The sequence below is a fragment of the Xiphophorus hellerii genome, chromosome 4 (genome assembly GCF_003331165.1).
Source record: "Xiphophorus hellerii strain 12219 chromosome 4, Xiphophorus_hellerii-4.1, whole genome shotgun sequence".
Taxonomy (NCBI): Eukaryota; Metazoa; Chordata; class Actinopteri; order Cyprinodontiformes; family Poeciliidae; genus Xiphophorus; species Xiphophorus hellerii.
In genome coordinates this window covers 33,874,667-33,889,761 of record NC_045675.1, presented here as the reverse complement: position 1 = coordinate 33,889,761, position 15,095 = coordinate 33,874,667, and the positions used below count along the sequence as shown (strand labels likewise).

The 15,095-nt window shown below is 40.1% G+C and overlaps 1 protein-coding gene across 7 annotated transcripts in view; it reads right to left on the bottom strand.

Moving 5' to 3' along the window:
* ano1a (anoctamin 1, calcium activated chloride channel a) overlaps positions 1-15,095 on the bottom strand; it is a 52,037-nt gene that overhangs the window by 9,474 nt on the left and 27,468 nt on the right. For 5 of the 7 annotated variants that reach the window (XM_032561459.1, XM_032561454.1, XM_032561456.1 and 2 more), the window contains 12 exons: positions 14,668-14,802; positions 12,311-12,471; positions 10,907-10,992; positions 10,061-10,072; positions 8,841-8,912; positions 7,809-7,883; positions 4,946-5,147; positions 4,390-4,501; positions 4,186-4,243; positions 3,516-3,616; positions 2,182-2,324; positions 277-429 (listed from right to left, as the gene is read on the bottom strand). In XM_032561459.1, the coding sequence (XP_032417350.1) occupies positions 277-429; positions 2,182-2,324; positions 3,516-3,616; positions 4,186-4,243; positions 4,390-4,501; positions 4,946-5,147; positions 7,809-7,883; positions 8,841-8,912; positions 10,061-10,072; positions 10,907-10,992; positions 12,311-12,471; positions 14,668-14,802 (1,310 nt within the window). The remainder of the gene's footprint in view (positions 1-276; positions 430-2,181; positions 2,325-3,515; positions 3,617-4,185; positions 4,244-4,389; positions 4,502-4,945; positions 5,148-7,808; positions 7,884-8,840; positions 8,913-10,060; positions 10,073-10,906; positions 10,993-12,310; positions 12,472-14,667; positions 14,803-15,095) is intronic. The other 2 variants (XM_032561455.1, XM_032561457.1) reach the window with 1 other exon arrangement.

Below are 15,095 nucleotides of genomic sequence, written 5' to 3'. Positions count from 1 at the left end.
GGACTGTTTCAGTTAATTGTCTGCCCTCCAGAAATCAAAGTTACATAAGATGTGTTGGTGTTAGTTTTTTTTTTTTTTATCTATAAAGAATTTTTTAACCCTTAGCAGCTCACTCTCAATCTGTCCGATCTGCTTAAACAAACATGCATAGAAGACCAGATATGTTTCTGATGGATTGTATTTAATATTACAGTCAAACTGCATATTCAACATGAACCCCTGTTAGCACTGATTGGATTTCCCGCCTCATAGTCAGCTGATGTTTCAGAAACGTACCAATGTCCTTGGCTTTGGCTGCAATAGGCCTCCGCAGCTCCAACACAAACTTCTTGGCATCCAGTCGGATTTCGATGATGTTATTCAGAAGAGCAAAGAGCGGCGCCAGAGGGAAGGAGGCCACGAAGAGAGTCACCATGCCAAACTGGATAACTGAGGAGACAAATGATGGGTGAAAAGGATGAAATGTCCAAAATGTCATTTTGAGGTATTACTCCAACACTGCAGACAGGAAGTGGAAAAGACGTGTACTGCGGGCCACAGGCCTGTCGGCAGCAATCTGGGTAACATGCAAACTATAGAAAAAGGACACAAATGTCATCAGGTCTGAAATCATTAGATAAAGTAAACCTGAAAGTTCTGTTTGACAGATTCTGTTTACTGTAAAAACAAAAAAGTGAATATTCACATCTATAAACAAGGAGGATATTTTTAGAATGAACAAAAGGATTACGACTTCAGACATCCTGGGGATTATTTCATCTTAATCCCGCTCAATCTGAACAACACTGGATAGAAAAAACAAGCAGCTAAAAAGCTCCACTTTAATCTCACATTAATTTCCCATCTAACCTGGAAAAAAGCCTCAATAATGTGACTGTGAGGCTGATTCAGTGTAAAACAGCGACTGGTGTCGATTTATGCTGTGATTTTGTTTTCAGGTAGTGGAAATCTGAGCACATTTTCTATGTTCCTATATACTGCAAAGATTTCCTGCATGGATTATTATTGTCAGAGACAATGAAAAAAGAAGAGGCCCCGCATTGAAACAATGACATAACTGAGTCTCACTCCAGCTCTGAGAGTCTGATTTAAAGAGATGGATCCAAGGTTGGCTGTACTGTCTCTTTAAGGTGTCTTGATCTCAAGGTTTTGAACTGGTGGGTTGTCAGAAACATTTAGCTAAATGTTGATTATGGAAAGTGTCTTCACAGCAGAACCAGTCCAGTACTCCAGCAGAAACATCTGCCTGCAGAAGACCTTCTTCACAAAAATGTTGATGCTCCAGTTTCCTGTAGACTTGACTCCTTCTAGCTGCTGACTGAAAGGTGTTATGTTAAACTTTCTTATTTTAAATATGGAACACGAATGATCAGTAACTCTGGATTCATTGAACAACTTCCAAGTGGAAACTATATTGATGCTCTGGAATATTTAGTCCAACACATTTAATGTTGAAACTGAACATTTACAGTACATATACTGTATAAAAACAGAACAGCACCGGAGGGTAGCTCGCCCAGGGCACCAAACAGGCTAGGACCGCCTCTGAATGGATGGCATGATGAAAAAAAAACATAATGTGGAAAAACTGAAACAAATTCTCAAGCCATTTTTCTGATGGATTGTATTTAATATTAGCCAGAAAGTTAAAGTCTAGGAACGAATGGGTTAAAAACGTCAACAGATTTTGTAAATGGAAATTGGAATTAAAGAACAACAAAATGAATATATCGTAGTAGTCATAGACCCCTGATCAGTCTCATTAAAATTTGTCAGATGAGCTGAAAACTGATTTGTGAGCAAGTTGGTCTCCAAACTTAACCCAGTTCTTCCAGTTCCATCCGGAGGAAAGGGCAGAACCCAGCAAATACCTTCTGGAAGGAAACCCAAAAGGTTTGAGCAAAGTCATCCAGCTCAGAGGCAAGGCTAACAAATACCAAGGAACTGTTTGTAAACGTCTCACTCTGAAGAAATAAGAAGATTTTGAGTTTGAGACTAGACAATATGATGATTAGATCAGATTCAATATTTACTTTGACTACAAGTTCAAATAAAGAAATTTAATGAAACACAATCAGCTTTTCTGCTCTGGCTTGAGCAAACAAAAAGACTTTAGATACATTTTGATCTAAATAAAGACATGTAAAATATAAAATTGCAAAAAAATATATATATACTCACTCATCTCCATGTACTCAGGGTTGATGCCAACAAAAGGACCCAGGACATGATCTTTCTCATAGCACTTCAGAGTTTTGTGGAGCTCCTCTTCTTGCTTGGAGGTCAGTTCTGACTTCCTTTTCCGGAGAAGTTTCTTTAGCTTCCTGAACAAACCATGGTAGAAGTTCAACACTTCTCCTCAGGCTGGAGGCCAACAGTCTGAGGATACATAGTGAGAGCTAAGGAAGAGGTCAGAGCTTTTAAAGGTGACCAGACGGTACACAACTTTCCCAATAACAGACTGGTTCCAGCAGATTTTTTTGCATGGCATATCTAACAGGTAATCCCTATATTACACATTAAATATGACATATTACATATGTAATTCCTGAGTAGGAATTATGGACTACATCTTTTGTCAAACCAATGAAAACCAGCTGCATGAATATCTTACTCATGAAATCACTTATAAAACCCCACATTTCGTCACAGGAGCGAGTCGTTTCACAAAGCAGAAAAAGAAAAATGTCAGAATCAAACTCTGGGGATTATGTTGACTGATGGTGGCCATAAAGAAATAAATCAAATTAAAATCTGAGGAGGACATTGCTTTCTAATGGAGCATAAAGGAAACAGGAGGAAAGAAACTGGAATCAAATCTGATCAGATTTGGTCTTATGTCAAATGTGAATATTGACAGCATGTGTTTGCAGTTATATATCTGTCAGATTTTGTAATCTTTGTTGGTTGAAAATTTAGAATATTGAAAAGTTATCAGCTAACTTCGTTCAAGTAGTGTTTTACTAAGGGAGGTGGAGCTGTGAGTCTGAAAACACTCAGTCTGATCAGACCTCAGTAGAAAAAAGGAGCAGATGTGCTTAAATATCATTGTCTAATTCCTCCTGCCACATGTTGATCTGCCCTTTGGCAAGGCACTTAATCTGCCAATCTGCACATCCATGTATGATGGTGTGCACATGTTTGAGTGACTTCCCAATAAAAGCTTTTGAAACTTGTTTTAATTGTTCCCCAGAGAAATAAAGAAAAAAACAAAGAATTTAAAAATATCCCAGGAGAAAACAATGTGCTTTGATGACTGTGGACACATTTCATGTTTTGTCTGCAGGTTGTCGGCTAGTTTTCATTTAGCGTCAGTCAGATTATTTTTATGGATTTGCTTTTGCAATTATCCTGAATACTGGTGTCTGAAAAGCAGACATTCAAATGACTTCTGTAAGTACAGCTGAGTAGGTGTGCGTAATGTATTCTGTGATTTGCTCAGCCCACACACTGTGACCTGGGAGGATGTGCTGTTATGCTGGTGTTCAGTGCGTCTCAGGTAGAAGTGTACTCACGGTATGCCAATCTCAAAGAGGTTGTTCTGGATGAGCTGCTTGCCCAGCATGGTGATGCACAGCTGTATGCACAGTTCCATGAGACAGCCTGCATGAGCACACTGAGCAAAGGGACGAGTCAGAACCAAACAGCAGAGAAAAACTTTATCTCACAGTGAATCATGAAGGCAGAAAAGCAAACAAAGCAACGGTGATCCAGTCTCCTCAGGGGGGCTGATTAGTCCCACACAGGAAGCTCCTTACTTTTTTATTGCTTCTATAATAACTCATTTTACGCAACATATTTTTGAAGATTTTTTTTTGTCTTCTGGTCAAAAAGAGCTGTCTTCTAATTTTTTTCCCCCCATCATTGATTTTTAGAAAGGCAATAAAAATGTAAAAAATTCAACAGGGTGAATACTTTTTGTCCACACTGTAAGTTCAAAGTCCTTTGTGGTTTTATCAAGTTTAGCCTAAAGTCATTAAATTGGTAACACAAGTCTAAAGCAGTCATGAGTCACATGACTCCACTCCACACCTCACTGTATACTGATAAAACTGTTGTTCATCTAATTCATGAGACTCAAGAGATAAAACCTGCAACCGCAGGAAGGAGATGAAGAACAAATCTGATTGTTACTCCATTTAGTATAAACATTACCACACACACCATGTGGATAAAGTGAATTACCTCCTCCATCCTGTAGGAGCCAACCACATACAGATACTTTCCAGGTCTCCCAACCAGTCTGTGGACAAAACAAGCATCCATCAGACACTTTAGGATGAATAGGGAATCCAGTCTGGTGTTGATGCTGTAATGCTTTAAGTTGAATTAAACCACCAGTTAGAGACAAGAGCCAAAACAAGGAAGCAGGAGAGGGTGGTGTTTTACCTTCCTCTGAAGAAAGCCAGGTAGACGATGGGTGTGAAGGCATTGACGAACTTCAAGATGAATGTTTTGAAAATGAGGCGTTCCTCAAAACTCTTGTCTGTCTTTGGAACCTCTGGAAAAAAGGATCGCATTGGACTGGATAACAACACATTCAGCTGGAATTTAGAATGCTTTACAGTGATATCATTATTTTTTTAATATTAGCAATAAAAGTCATTCAATGCCATTTCTGACATGCTACCATGATTTTCTAAGACAGAACAAACAGCACTTCAGATAAGCTGACAATGTCTCAACTTGTTGACCAAGCTTTGAATGATCAGTGATCATCTGTCCAGAGGACCTCCAATAATTCAAGTCACATACTGTATTTCCATATTTTATGTGCCACACTAAAGTTTAACTAATGGCTTGCGGATTTTTTCCAAGAATCAGAAATAAAAAAATAAAAACACACAGAATATAGAGAGCAAACATAATGTACTATATTTAATGGATGGAGTCATGTTTCCAGTTTACTCCCAGTAAACCGTAATAGTTCCTGAAGGCTGCTCACCCAGAGTGGTGAGCCAGCGGGCGATGAGAGCGTAGATCTCATCCAGGATGATGATGACGACAAGGTTGATGATGGCGGCGGTGGTTTTCACGGTGGCTCGGATGTTGGAGCGTGCAGCAGGGTAGGTGCTCAGGTGCAGCGCAGTCTTGATGCTGATCCGGTACAGGATGACCCCAAAGGTGATCACAAGGGTTACGAAAATCTGAAAGGAAGGAGGGAGACAAATCAATGACAACCAGAAATCATTGGAGATGACCGATTCTAGCCTCAGCAATTTGGAGGGTAACCAGGTATCTGACAGTGTAATACAGTTTTAACATGCTTCACAACCCAATAGAACATCATAGGTTATTTCTGTGCATCACTCATGTAAAATATTTTCTGAGTTTTATGGAAAAAAACTGAAGGACTTCTGAAAAATTCACAATACTTGTTTCATGTATAATAATTAATTATGCATGCTGGTTTTTTTTAGTTTCTGATAGCTATGTGTATGTATGACTGAATTGAAATAATTTTTTGTTTGTCGTGAATTGGAGCTAAATAGATGAGGTGAACTGAATTTACACTGCCTGGCCAAAAAAAAAGTCGCCACCTGGATTTAACTAAGCAAATAGGTACAAGCCTATTTGGTACAAGATAAGTACTGCATAGGCGATTATCTTTCAGCTGGCAACAAGTTATTTAACCCCAGTTGATGCAATGAGTAACTCCTCATTTCTTAAACAACCATGGCAAAAGACACATCCTGTGGTCGTGGAAAAGACGTTAGTCTGTTTAAGAAGGGTCAAATCATTGGCATGCATCAAGCAGAGAAAACATCTAAGGAGATTGCAGAAACTACTAGAATTGGGTTAAGAACTGTCCAACGCATCATTAAAAACTGGAAGGATGGTGGGGAACCATCGTCTTCCAGGAAGAAATGTGGTCGGGAAAAAATCCTGAACGATCGTGATCGGCGATTACTTAAACGTTTGGTCAAATCAAATCGAAGAAAAACAACAGCAGAACTCAGGAGTATGTTTAATTGTGAACGCAAAAGCATTTCCACACGCACAAGGTGAAGGGAACTCAAGGGGTTGGGATTGAACAGCTGTGTAGCCGTAAGAAAACCTCTAATCAGTAAGGCTAACCAGAAAAAAAGGCTTCAGTTTGCTAGGGAGCATAAAGATTGGACTCTGGAGGAATGGAAGAGGGTCATGTGGTCTGATGAGTCCAGATTTACCCTGTTCCAGAGAGATGGGCGCATCAGGGTAAGAAGAGAGGCAGGTGAAGTGATGCACCCATCATGCCTAGTGCCTACTGTACAAGCCTGTGGGGGCAGTGCTATGATCTGGGGTTGCTGCAGTTGGTCAGGTCTAGGTTCAGCAACATTGTGTGCCCAAAGAATGAGGTCAGCTGACTACCTGAATATACTGAATGACCAGGTTATTCCATCAATGGATTTTGTCTTCCCAAATGGAACGGGCATATTCCAAGATGACAATGCCAGGATTCATTGGGCTCACCTTGTGAAAGAGTGGTTCAGGGAGCATGAGACATCTTTTTCACACATGGATTGGCCACCACAGAGTCCAGACCATAACCCCATTGAGAATCTTTGGGATGTGCTGGAGAAGGCTTTGCGCAGTGGTCAGAGTCTCCCATCATCAATACAAGATCTTGGTGAAAGATCTTGTATTGATGGATGGAAATAAATCTTGTGATACTGCAGAAGCTTATTGAAACAATGCCACAGCGAATGCGGGCTGTAATCAAAGCTAAAGGCGGTCCAACAAAATATTAGAGAGTGTGACCATTTTTTGGTGGCGACTTTTTTTTTGGCCAGGCAGTGTAATATACATACACAGAGAGCAGCAGCTCAGTGGTTCTGCTACATATCAACCTGTTGTATTCTGTTGCTGAAGGTTATCAGTGAGTGCAGCTCAAACAGGCTGATACCAGCAGAAAACATGAATTACTAAGGCACTACAATAATAATTACACTTAAGCACCTTAAAATTAGGAAAATGCTGAATGTTTTTCATGTTCATAAGGTCGAGACCCCTTTAATGGAGTTCCACACAGACCCCAGGCGCAGTTTTATATCTCCAACTTTACACTGATCAGCTGTAACAGAACATGCAGTTCAACCCCAAACCTCTGATCCACCTAAAGAATGGAGGTTTATATGAATAACTAAATTAATTCATGTGAATTGACTGCAATGCTAGAGTGATTAATAAGAATAGCATAAAAAGTTTTCAGCAAACCATTTTCTAAATAAAATGTAAATAAAAACAAAGCTATTTTTAGATACTGCCTTCAGACACTTTTATATTTTCCTAATAGAAGAAAACATTCTTAGTTGAATACAAATAATTTTAAAATTAATCTTCTAGGAGTGCAAACAATTTTGAGCTTAACTATAAATAATCACAGATTGTAATTATGTGTTGTTCTCATTGGAAGACACTAAACTTGAGTTGAGACAAAACATGAAACAGTTTCTTCCATTTCTGCTTAATATTTAAACTGTATACATATCCTCTAAATGTTAGGACTTCCATGTTTTGTTTTTTTTTTCCATTTCTTTTCTCTGAAGAGTTTTTGCGGCGCTAGTGGCTCGCATTTTTTTCTACAGTAGGCAGACAGGAAGGAGGGTGAGGAGAGGGGGAAGACATGCGGCAAAGGTCGTCGGGACCGGGAGTCGAACCCGCGACGTCCGCGTCGAGGACTAAGGCCTCCAAACGTGGGGCTTGCTAACCCCCTGCGCCACCACAGCACGCCCCAGGACTTCCATGTTTTGTTAAAAACCCATCTGAATGATTTGTTTTCTGGTTTGTCTTGAAGCAGTGGATGAATGTGGAAGACTGAGTCTCACCATAAAGCCCATCATGACCACAGTGGTCAGGTAAGCTGGCATTCTGTCTGTACACGTTAGCTTCACTTTCTCATCCTAAAACACACAAAAGCAAACACAGACATGCATAAGCAAAAGAACAGAAAGTATGAATACATAAAATCTCTTCACTGTGTGTTGGACCTGTGTGTTTGTCATGTTTTCTGTTCTCAGCAGCTCCTTTCAGAATGGCCCAACAGTTGCACACATCAGGCAACATAAATGTGTGCATGCTGCAGCTCCAGCTGCAGTGGAGCACAGCTAATGCCACCCCGAGCCATCATGTCATATCTAAGCCCACAGAACAAGGTCAGGGTGCTGGGGCCACTGTGTGTGTGTTAGGGAAGGAAGATGTAACCTTGGCGAAGAGCTGAGGGCTGCTAACCAACTGCCTCAGCTGTCGGCCTACCATGTGTTAACATGAGTCTCTTTACTCGCCGCATCACTTCCTGCTTAAGAATAAGCTGCTGCTAAACATCATTACATGTGTCTGAGCTGCTAGAGAATAACTGGTCCTTATTGTGCTGTTTATTGTGATCATATTAATACATCATGAGGAAAACTGGGTAATTATTAAAAGTTCCCATTGATGATTTCTGCAGCTAAAAGAGGCCTCATGTTTTAGGTGGATTTTTTTCTGATTGAACCAAAAAGTAAATATAATAATCAAAAAAAATAATTCAAAGTTAAAAGATACTTTATTAATCCCAAAGGGAAAATAAATTATCCTTCAAAAAGGTTGCAGTGCTGACGGCTGAGCAAAGGAAGGATCTCCTGTAACAGTCTGTATTACAGCAAATCTGAAGAAGCCTCTGACTGAAGACACTTTGCTGTTGTATGATAGTCCATAATTTTCTTGATTCAATATCAGTACTTTCTTAGATTTCCTATTTTCAAGGAGTTGCTGTTGTCCCCACTGGTCAGAAGGTATGCTTATGGACAAACATCACTAAAGTGATTTTCCAGAGGGGATCCGCTTCATCAGACTCCTCCAGAGTCTGACCTCAGTCCTACCTTTGGGGCTTCTTGGTCTTGTCTCATGGTCTTTTCTGCGACCCGGAGCTCATACTCAGCTCTGTTGTGGTCCTGCAAGAGACAGCAGTTAGCCTGCTACATTTAATCAGATTGAAATTTACTGAGCAAGCATAAGATGAATGTCCTGGAAGGACTGTCAACTGGAAAAAGGAATGTTAAGAAGCATGTGAGCTTTGGAAATGAGCATCATAAGCAATGTGTGTTTGAGGCTTCGCTTGTAAAAGAGAACAGTGCAGCATCAGGGATGAAGAGGAGCACATCCAAAATAAAGCTGCAGCTACAGCTAACTGATGGGAACTAAATGTAAAAAAGTTGCATACTGCAGCTTTAATGCAACATTATTGATCTGAGATTTGATCTGTGATTTTCACTGTCAGCATCAACGTCAGTGGCGAGGTTGATAACAGCGATAACAGCTAACAGGATGGAAGTAAAACTCAACTCTGTTTAAGTTTAATGTTTGCCTGGTCTTTTCCATCCCCTACCGTGTCTTCTGATTACTGCAACTTTTTGTTTTTTTGTTTAAAGGTGGAAGCAGATGTTGGACATTCTTCTTACCACATGAGCACTATTGTTCACCAACATGGGATGACTACACAATTTCAATTTTAGGTATTTGGTCGGACAAAATAAAATCATCAACCTTGTTGTCAATAAATGTTATTGGCTTGGTCATTACCAGTGGCACCCATGACAAACCTGGAAAGGGAAGCGGGACGACCAGACTTAGGAGAAGTTTGTGGAATTCCTCATTAGGATCCAACATGTGATTCTATATGAGCCAGCAGAGCTTTACTCATAATGACTTTCCTTGGATGACTAAAATAACCTGCGGAAATCCAACACAAGCACCTAGAAAAGGTACAGTTAGCTGGTTCCTTAGTAGATCAAGATACCTTTCTGGTCATTTGAGACATTTCAGTGCTAATAAGAAACTGTTGATCTAAAAACCAAAGTGATGGAAAAAGGCACAAAGAAGAGCAAGAGTCTGCACAAAGTCGTGAGCAGCAAGAGGCCCAGCTGCAGCGTGAGCCTCAGAGGAACACCCAGGAGCCACGGCTGAAACTCTACAGGGCCAGAAAACAGGGGCCAGCCCAAACAGACGGTTAGGCTCCCAAGAGCCAGAGGGGGGTAAGGCAACAGCAGCTGCTTACAAAGAGGCACAGATTAAAAAGAAATAAAGGGAATAAGATCCAAACCTTATAGTGCTCCTGTGAATTACAACACACACACACGCACACACACACAAACACAAGTCAGTGTCTGCAGATGAAACTGTTCTAAAGTTCAGAAGATGCAGAGCTGCAGGCACAATCTGAGCCAGAACATCACTGGGCATTTACAGAACATTTATAGAAGAGTGACATTTTCACCTGTTAGAGCTCAAACATCTTGTTACTGCTTTGAAAAAAATGTACATGAACATCTTGCAGGTTTTCATGTTGAGAGTCAGTTTGACTCTTCATGTCAGAACATGTCTAGAGAAATCTACTGCTGGGCATTCTGTAATCTTAGCGTTTCTACTGACACCAATTCATTTATTCTAATATTAAGATTTATTTAAACTTTTATGAGAACAACATTAAAAAATGTTTCATGTATTTATAAGCATGAATATATTAAAACATTTTCATTCAAGTTCAGTTCTGTCCTCTTGTCTCATGTCCTTCCAGTTTGCCAGTTCATGTCTCACCACACTCGGTTGTTGTTATCACAATCAGTAACAACAGAGTGAAGGCTGGCTCTAATTGGTTAAAGAACCATGAACATGAAATTAAAGCTATTTCTTAAACAGAAAAATTGATTTAACAGAAAATGAGTGGTTATTATGCAATTATTTCATAAGTTAATATCAAACTTTATTTGAGGGGTGAAAGAGTCATTATTTGCTATAAAAGTTTTGGTTTAGATGAATGAAAATTCTTTGACAGACTCAGGGTACCTTTCAATTCTATTTTCCATAAAAAATGCTCATGTTTTCAGCCATTTGCATAAATTTCCCTCATCGTGTAGGACAGGTTAGCAATTTCTCCGGGTAATCTCACCTCCTCTTCCATTCCGTAATCCGTCAGGTCCCAGACGTAGTTGAGCCGCATCTGGCGCCTCTTCCAGTGCTCCATGAAGAGAACAGCTGCAGAGGTGAGCAGCAACACAATACAGTCACTACACACTTCACTCCAGCTGAACATCAGAATATTATCAGCATTCTGAACATAAATCTGAGTTTTTCAATGACATGTGAAGGACATGTTACTGTCATGATAAACACGGACTGTGTAAATGAAATGAAACTATATTTTGAACATGACAGAAGTATAAAATAATACACAAGAACAAGGAATGCAAAAGACATATTTTTGTACCACAGTAATCTTAACATGCTCAAAAAGGAGTAGGAAGAAGTAAGAAACTTATGAACTGCTAGCCCCTAAACTCATACCATATTTTCAGATGAACCCTCATTAATAAATCCAATCAAAACGTAAAAACAAACAGGTTAATTAATTTTCCATTTTATCTGGGCTTACATGTCTAAATATATACATCCATACCCACACACACATATGCGTGTGTGTACCCACACATCCATACCCACAGAAATATGTGTAAACTAACTCACACATATTTCTTTATCTTGTGAAAATTACCTCTTTATATTTCCTTTTAAATTGTATTACATTTAGACTTTGTTATAATTCCTCATTTAATTTAACGTAATTTAACCCCATGAATACAAAAGCTCTTTCTTGTTGTTCGTAAACTACTAAATCTTTGTCTTCCAACTAAAACTGATTTTTAAGCTGAGTGTAATGACACTAAAGAAGAGATCTCTGGTGGGCCATCCAGCTGTCATTTCTTAAAGTTCATTTTGACCTGAACTGACTGAGAATCTGTATGCATGTTTCAGATGTCTGGATGTCTGACCCGAACCCCCCCCACCCTCAAAAACAAAAAAACCCACAAAAACCATATTTGTCAATATTGCAATTTCCCAGCGAACTTAACTGAGGTTCATCACCATGTCCAGCTGGAGCTCCAGTTCTGTTCTGATTTATTCACATGTTTGCTGCAGTTTAAGTGTAAAGATCAGATGCAGGTTTTGTTATTTAGCTCCATAATTAATCTGGAGCGAGAGGCCAGCTCCAGATTGCTGCAGTGCTGAGACACTGTCAGACACCAGCTTCATATGAACACAACACTTCTGCAGTCTGAAGCCCTGCTGCTGCCGACAGATGGCTGGAAGATTTGGCAGGACATCAGAGGAGGGCAGTCTGTGTGTTGGCCTTATGGATTTGTTTTGGAAATTTCTCCTAATCAGGACTCAAGTTGCAGCTAAAGGTCTTCTCTAATCTTACCTTGAATGGTAGAAAAAAAAAAGATTTTTTTTCACAACATGCCTGCGGATGCAGATGAGTTATAATTTGCACCATTTATCTGTGCACACTTACCCCAAAGAGCCATGAAGATGGAGAAGAAGACTGTTGCTGGGTTGTCAAACAGGTGGCTGGCTCTGGCTGTGCCACACGCCGTCTCCAGCTTCCAGTAGCTGCAGACACTGTCACACAGCGGACACATGGTGATGTTGTTCCTGGGATCACAGATCTCCATGCTGACAAACAGACGGAGAACCTGGATTACTGAATGTTCATCAGAAGGGTCTGCTTCATTAACGCTGAGGGGACGATGGTGAGGGAGGAGAGGTTTTGTTAATGCTGTCTTTACACTTCATAGTCTCAGTTTGATAGGAGACCAAAGTTGTAACATTTGTTTCATTTCCAGCTGCTGTGGTTCTCTTTCATGTTGCACTGAGCAACCTGCTCCCCCCTCGCCTGCGGGGGCGCTGCACCAAGAACCACTGAAGGAAACCACATGATCACCTCAGAAGAAGACACTGGGTGCAACTTCTTCACAAAATGTAGAGTGGCATCAAATTTTAATGGTTGGAGGAGTTCTCTTTTGTCTTTGGTAAAAGAAAAGGAGTCATAGACTCGTGTTCATTTTGGCTGTATTTACCCAGAATGCCCTGCTCTGTAGTCCACTTCTGCTTGGTGTTCACATATGCATTTGACCCAAATCACAGTTCACTTCCACTGAGCCGAGATCGAGGTTTGTAGCCCAGAAATCACTTGTTTGTTCTGCGTCAGAGTTCAGTAACACATTCTCACCTTCCCAAATGAACCGGTTCTAAATAAACAAACTAGTTTGATTAACGCAAACTAAAGAGGTCTGGTGTGAATGAAACCTAAAAATCAAACTGGTGTTTCTTCTCACATGAAACATTAATGGTTATTTACAGCAGGTGTGGTTCTCTGCATAAGGAAGGACAAAAAGGCTTCATGTTTGCATGGAACCAGTCTCTCTAACTGGAAACTGGAGTGGTGAACCAGTTCAGCATTAAGATTAATTAATTAACAAATTAAGCTCATCATCACTCTAAATAGCCTGACAGCAATTTCAAGATTAGCTTTATACCACATTGCAGTGGTATAAAGAAACTGTGTTTTTCCTAGTCCCTAAGGTTTTTATTTTTAAGTGTCTTTAGGTGTGGCCTGTACTCTGTATCAACTCTTTCATATGTCAGTAAGAACTGAACAATGTTTAAGTGTAGTAAGAAGTTATTCATGCAGAAAACTTATGAGCTCCCTCTGCCAAGCTGGCCGAGCTGGGAGTGTCTCAAGCAGGACAATTTTAAAACGTAGGACAATTTACTTGTGTGTCTCAGATTTGGATGTATTTAGTTGTGGGTTGTGGTGTCCTCTTTAAAAACGTCCTGGTTACATCCCTGCTTCTTAAGAAGGCATTTAATTTAAACACCAATATTCAAACATTAATACCTTTAAATATTTTGAATATGACGCATTAATTAAAACTCACTCAAAGGTTATACACAATGGGTCTGACGCACATTTATTATAACGATAATAAATATTGTCATTAATTTAAACTCTGAGGAGTCATTGTTTCTTTTCACTTTTGTTCTGTCTTTTTTTTCTTGATAAATTGCTCCAATCTGAAATCCATGAACCTGCCACTCTGTGCGTCACCGTGGTGCGCACGGCATTGACGGTGCCATGTGATCAGAACAGGTATCTGTGCTACCTCGACAGATTTTCCTGCCATATGGGTAGCACAGATAGTTAGAACACTGGTATGTTATGCACATTAAGTTGGTTTTGGTTGTGTTGCCTTCAAAGAGTATGGGAAATTTCAGTATTGCCACAGAATCACATTTTTAATCACCATTTTTAAAAAAAAGAAAAAGAGCCAGCAGTAAACGGTAGGAACACAGAGCTGCCCAGGAGTTGTGAGAAAAATGATTGCATCTTATTGGAGCACACCCTCCCAGTCCTGCAGGAGCTCCCTCACTGTGTGTGTTTTCTGAAACCTTAATTCTCCCATTAAGGCCAGTTCACAGCATTGCCCAACATTAGCCAACATGATCTGGTCATGCATGTTAGCAAGTGACTGTGTGGCAACAGAGCACAGAGCTGAGCTCCATATTTCTCCAGGGTTTGGTCTAAGCTCGGTGCATGCTGAGACGGACTCTAGTCTGCAAGATGTTTTCACTGAGTTGGCTCTCTTTGCAAAGCCACACCTTAACATGTGGGACTGCTTGAGGCTGAAAATCACTTCATTAGAATTAATGAACTAAGACCAACAATATGAAAAACTTACATTCTGGAAGTTTTTAATCACCATTGCAATGGATTATATGAATGAAGAACAAACAATGAAAGTAGACAAAAAGCAAGATCGGCAAAGTGTTTTTAACATTAATATGGCATTTTATGCATGTGCTGTGTACCTAGGTATGTCATCATCAACTGTGGCGCAGCCGTAAAGGAACACAATGACTCCAACGATGGCAGCTGGGATGAGCATCTGGGTATAAACTCCTAACCAGGCGAAGTAGAGGCCAACTTTTTCTCCGAAGTACTTCCTGTTGGAAGAAACATGAATGCTTAAAGGACTGGGGTCATCTGTGACTTTAGAGAGTCAGATATTAAAAATTTGTCCTTTTCATTTTTTTTTGGAGTCCAACAACCTTTCTTTGCTGACTCAACATGTCTCTGACTGGAACAGCTTCATCACTACGTGTAACTGGTCAGACTGGTGCTACAGTCTGGCTCTTCTTCAGCTCCATAAATAAATGGAGACTCCTATCAGATCTGGTCCTGACTCTCATTGGCCAGACACTGGATGTTTCCAGAAAACCTGAGCTTACAGGGACAT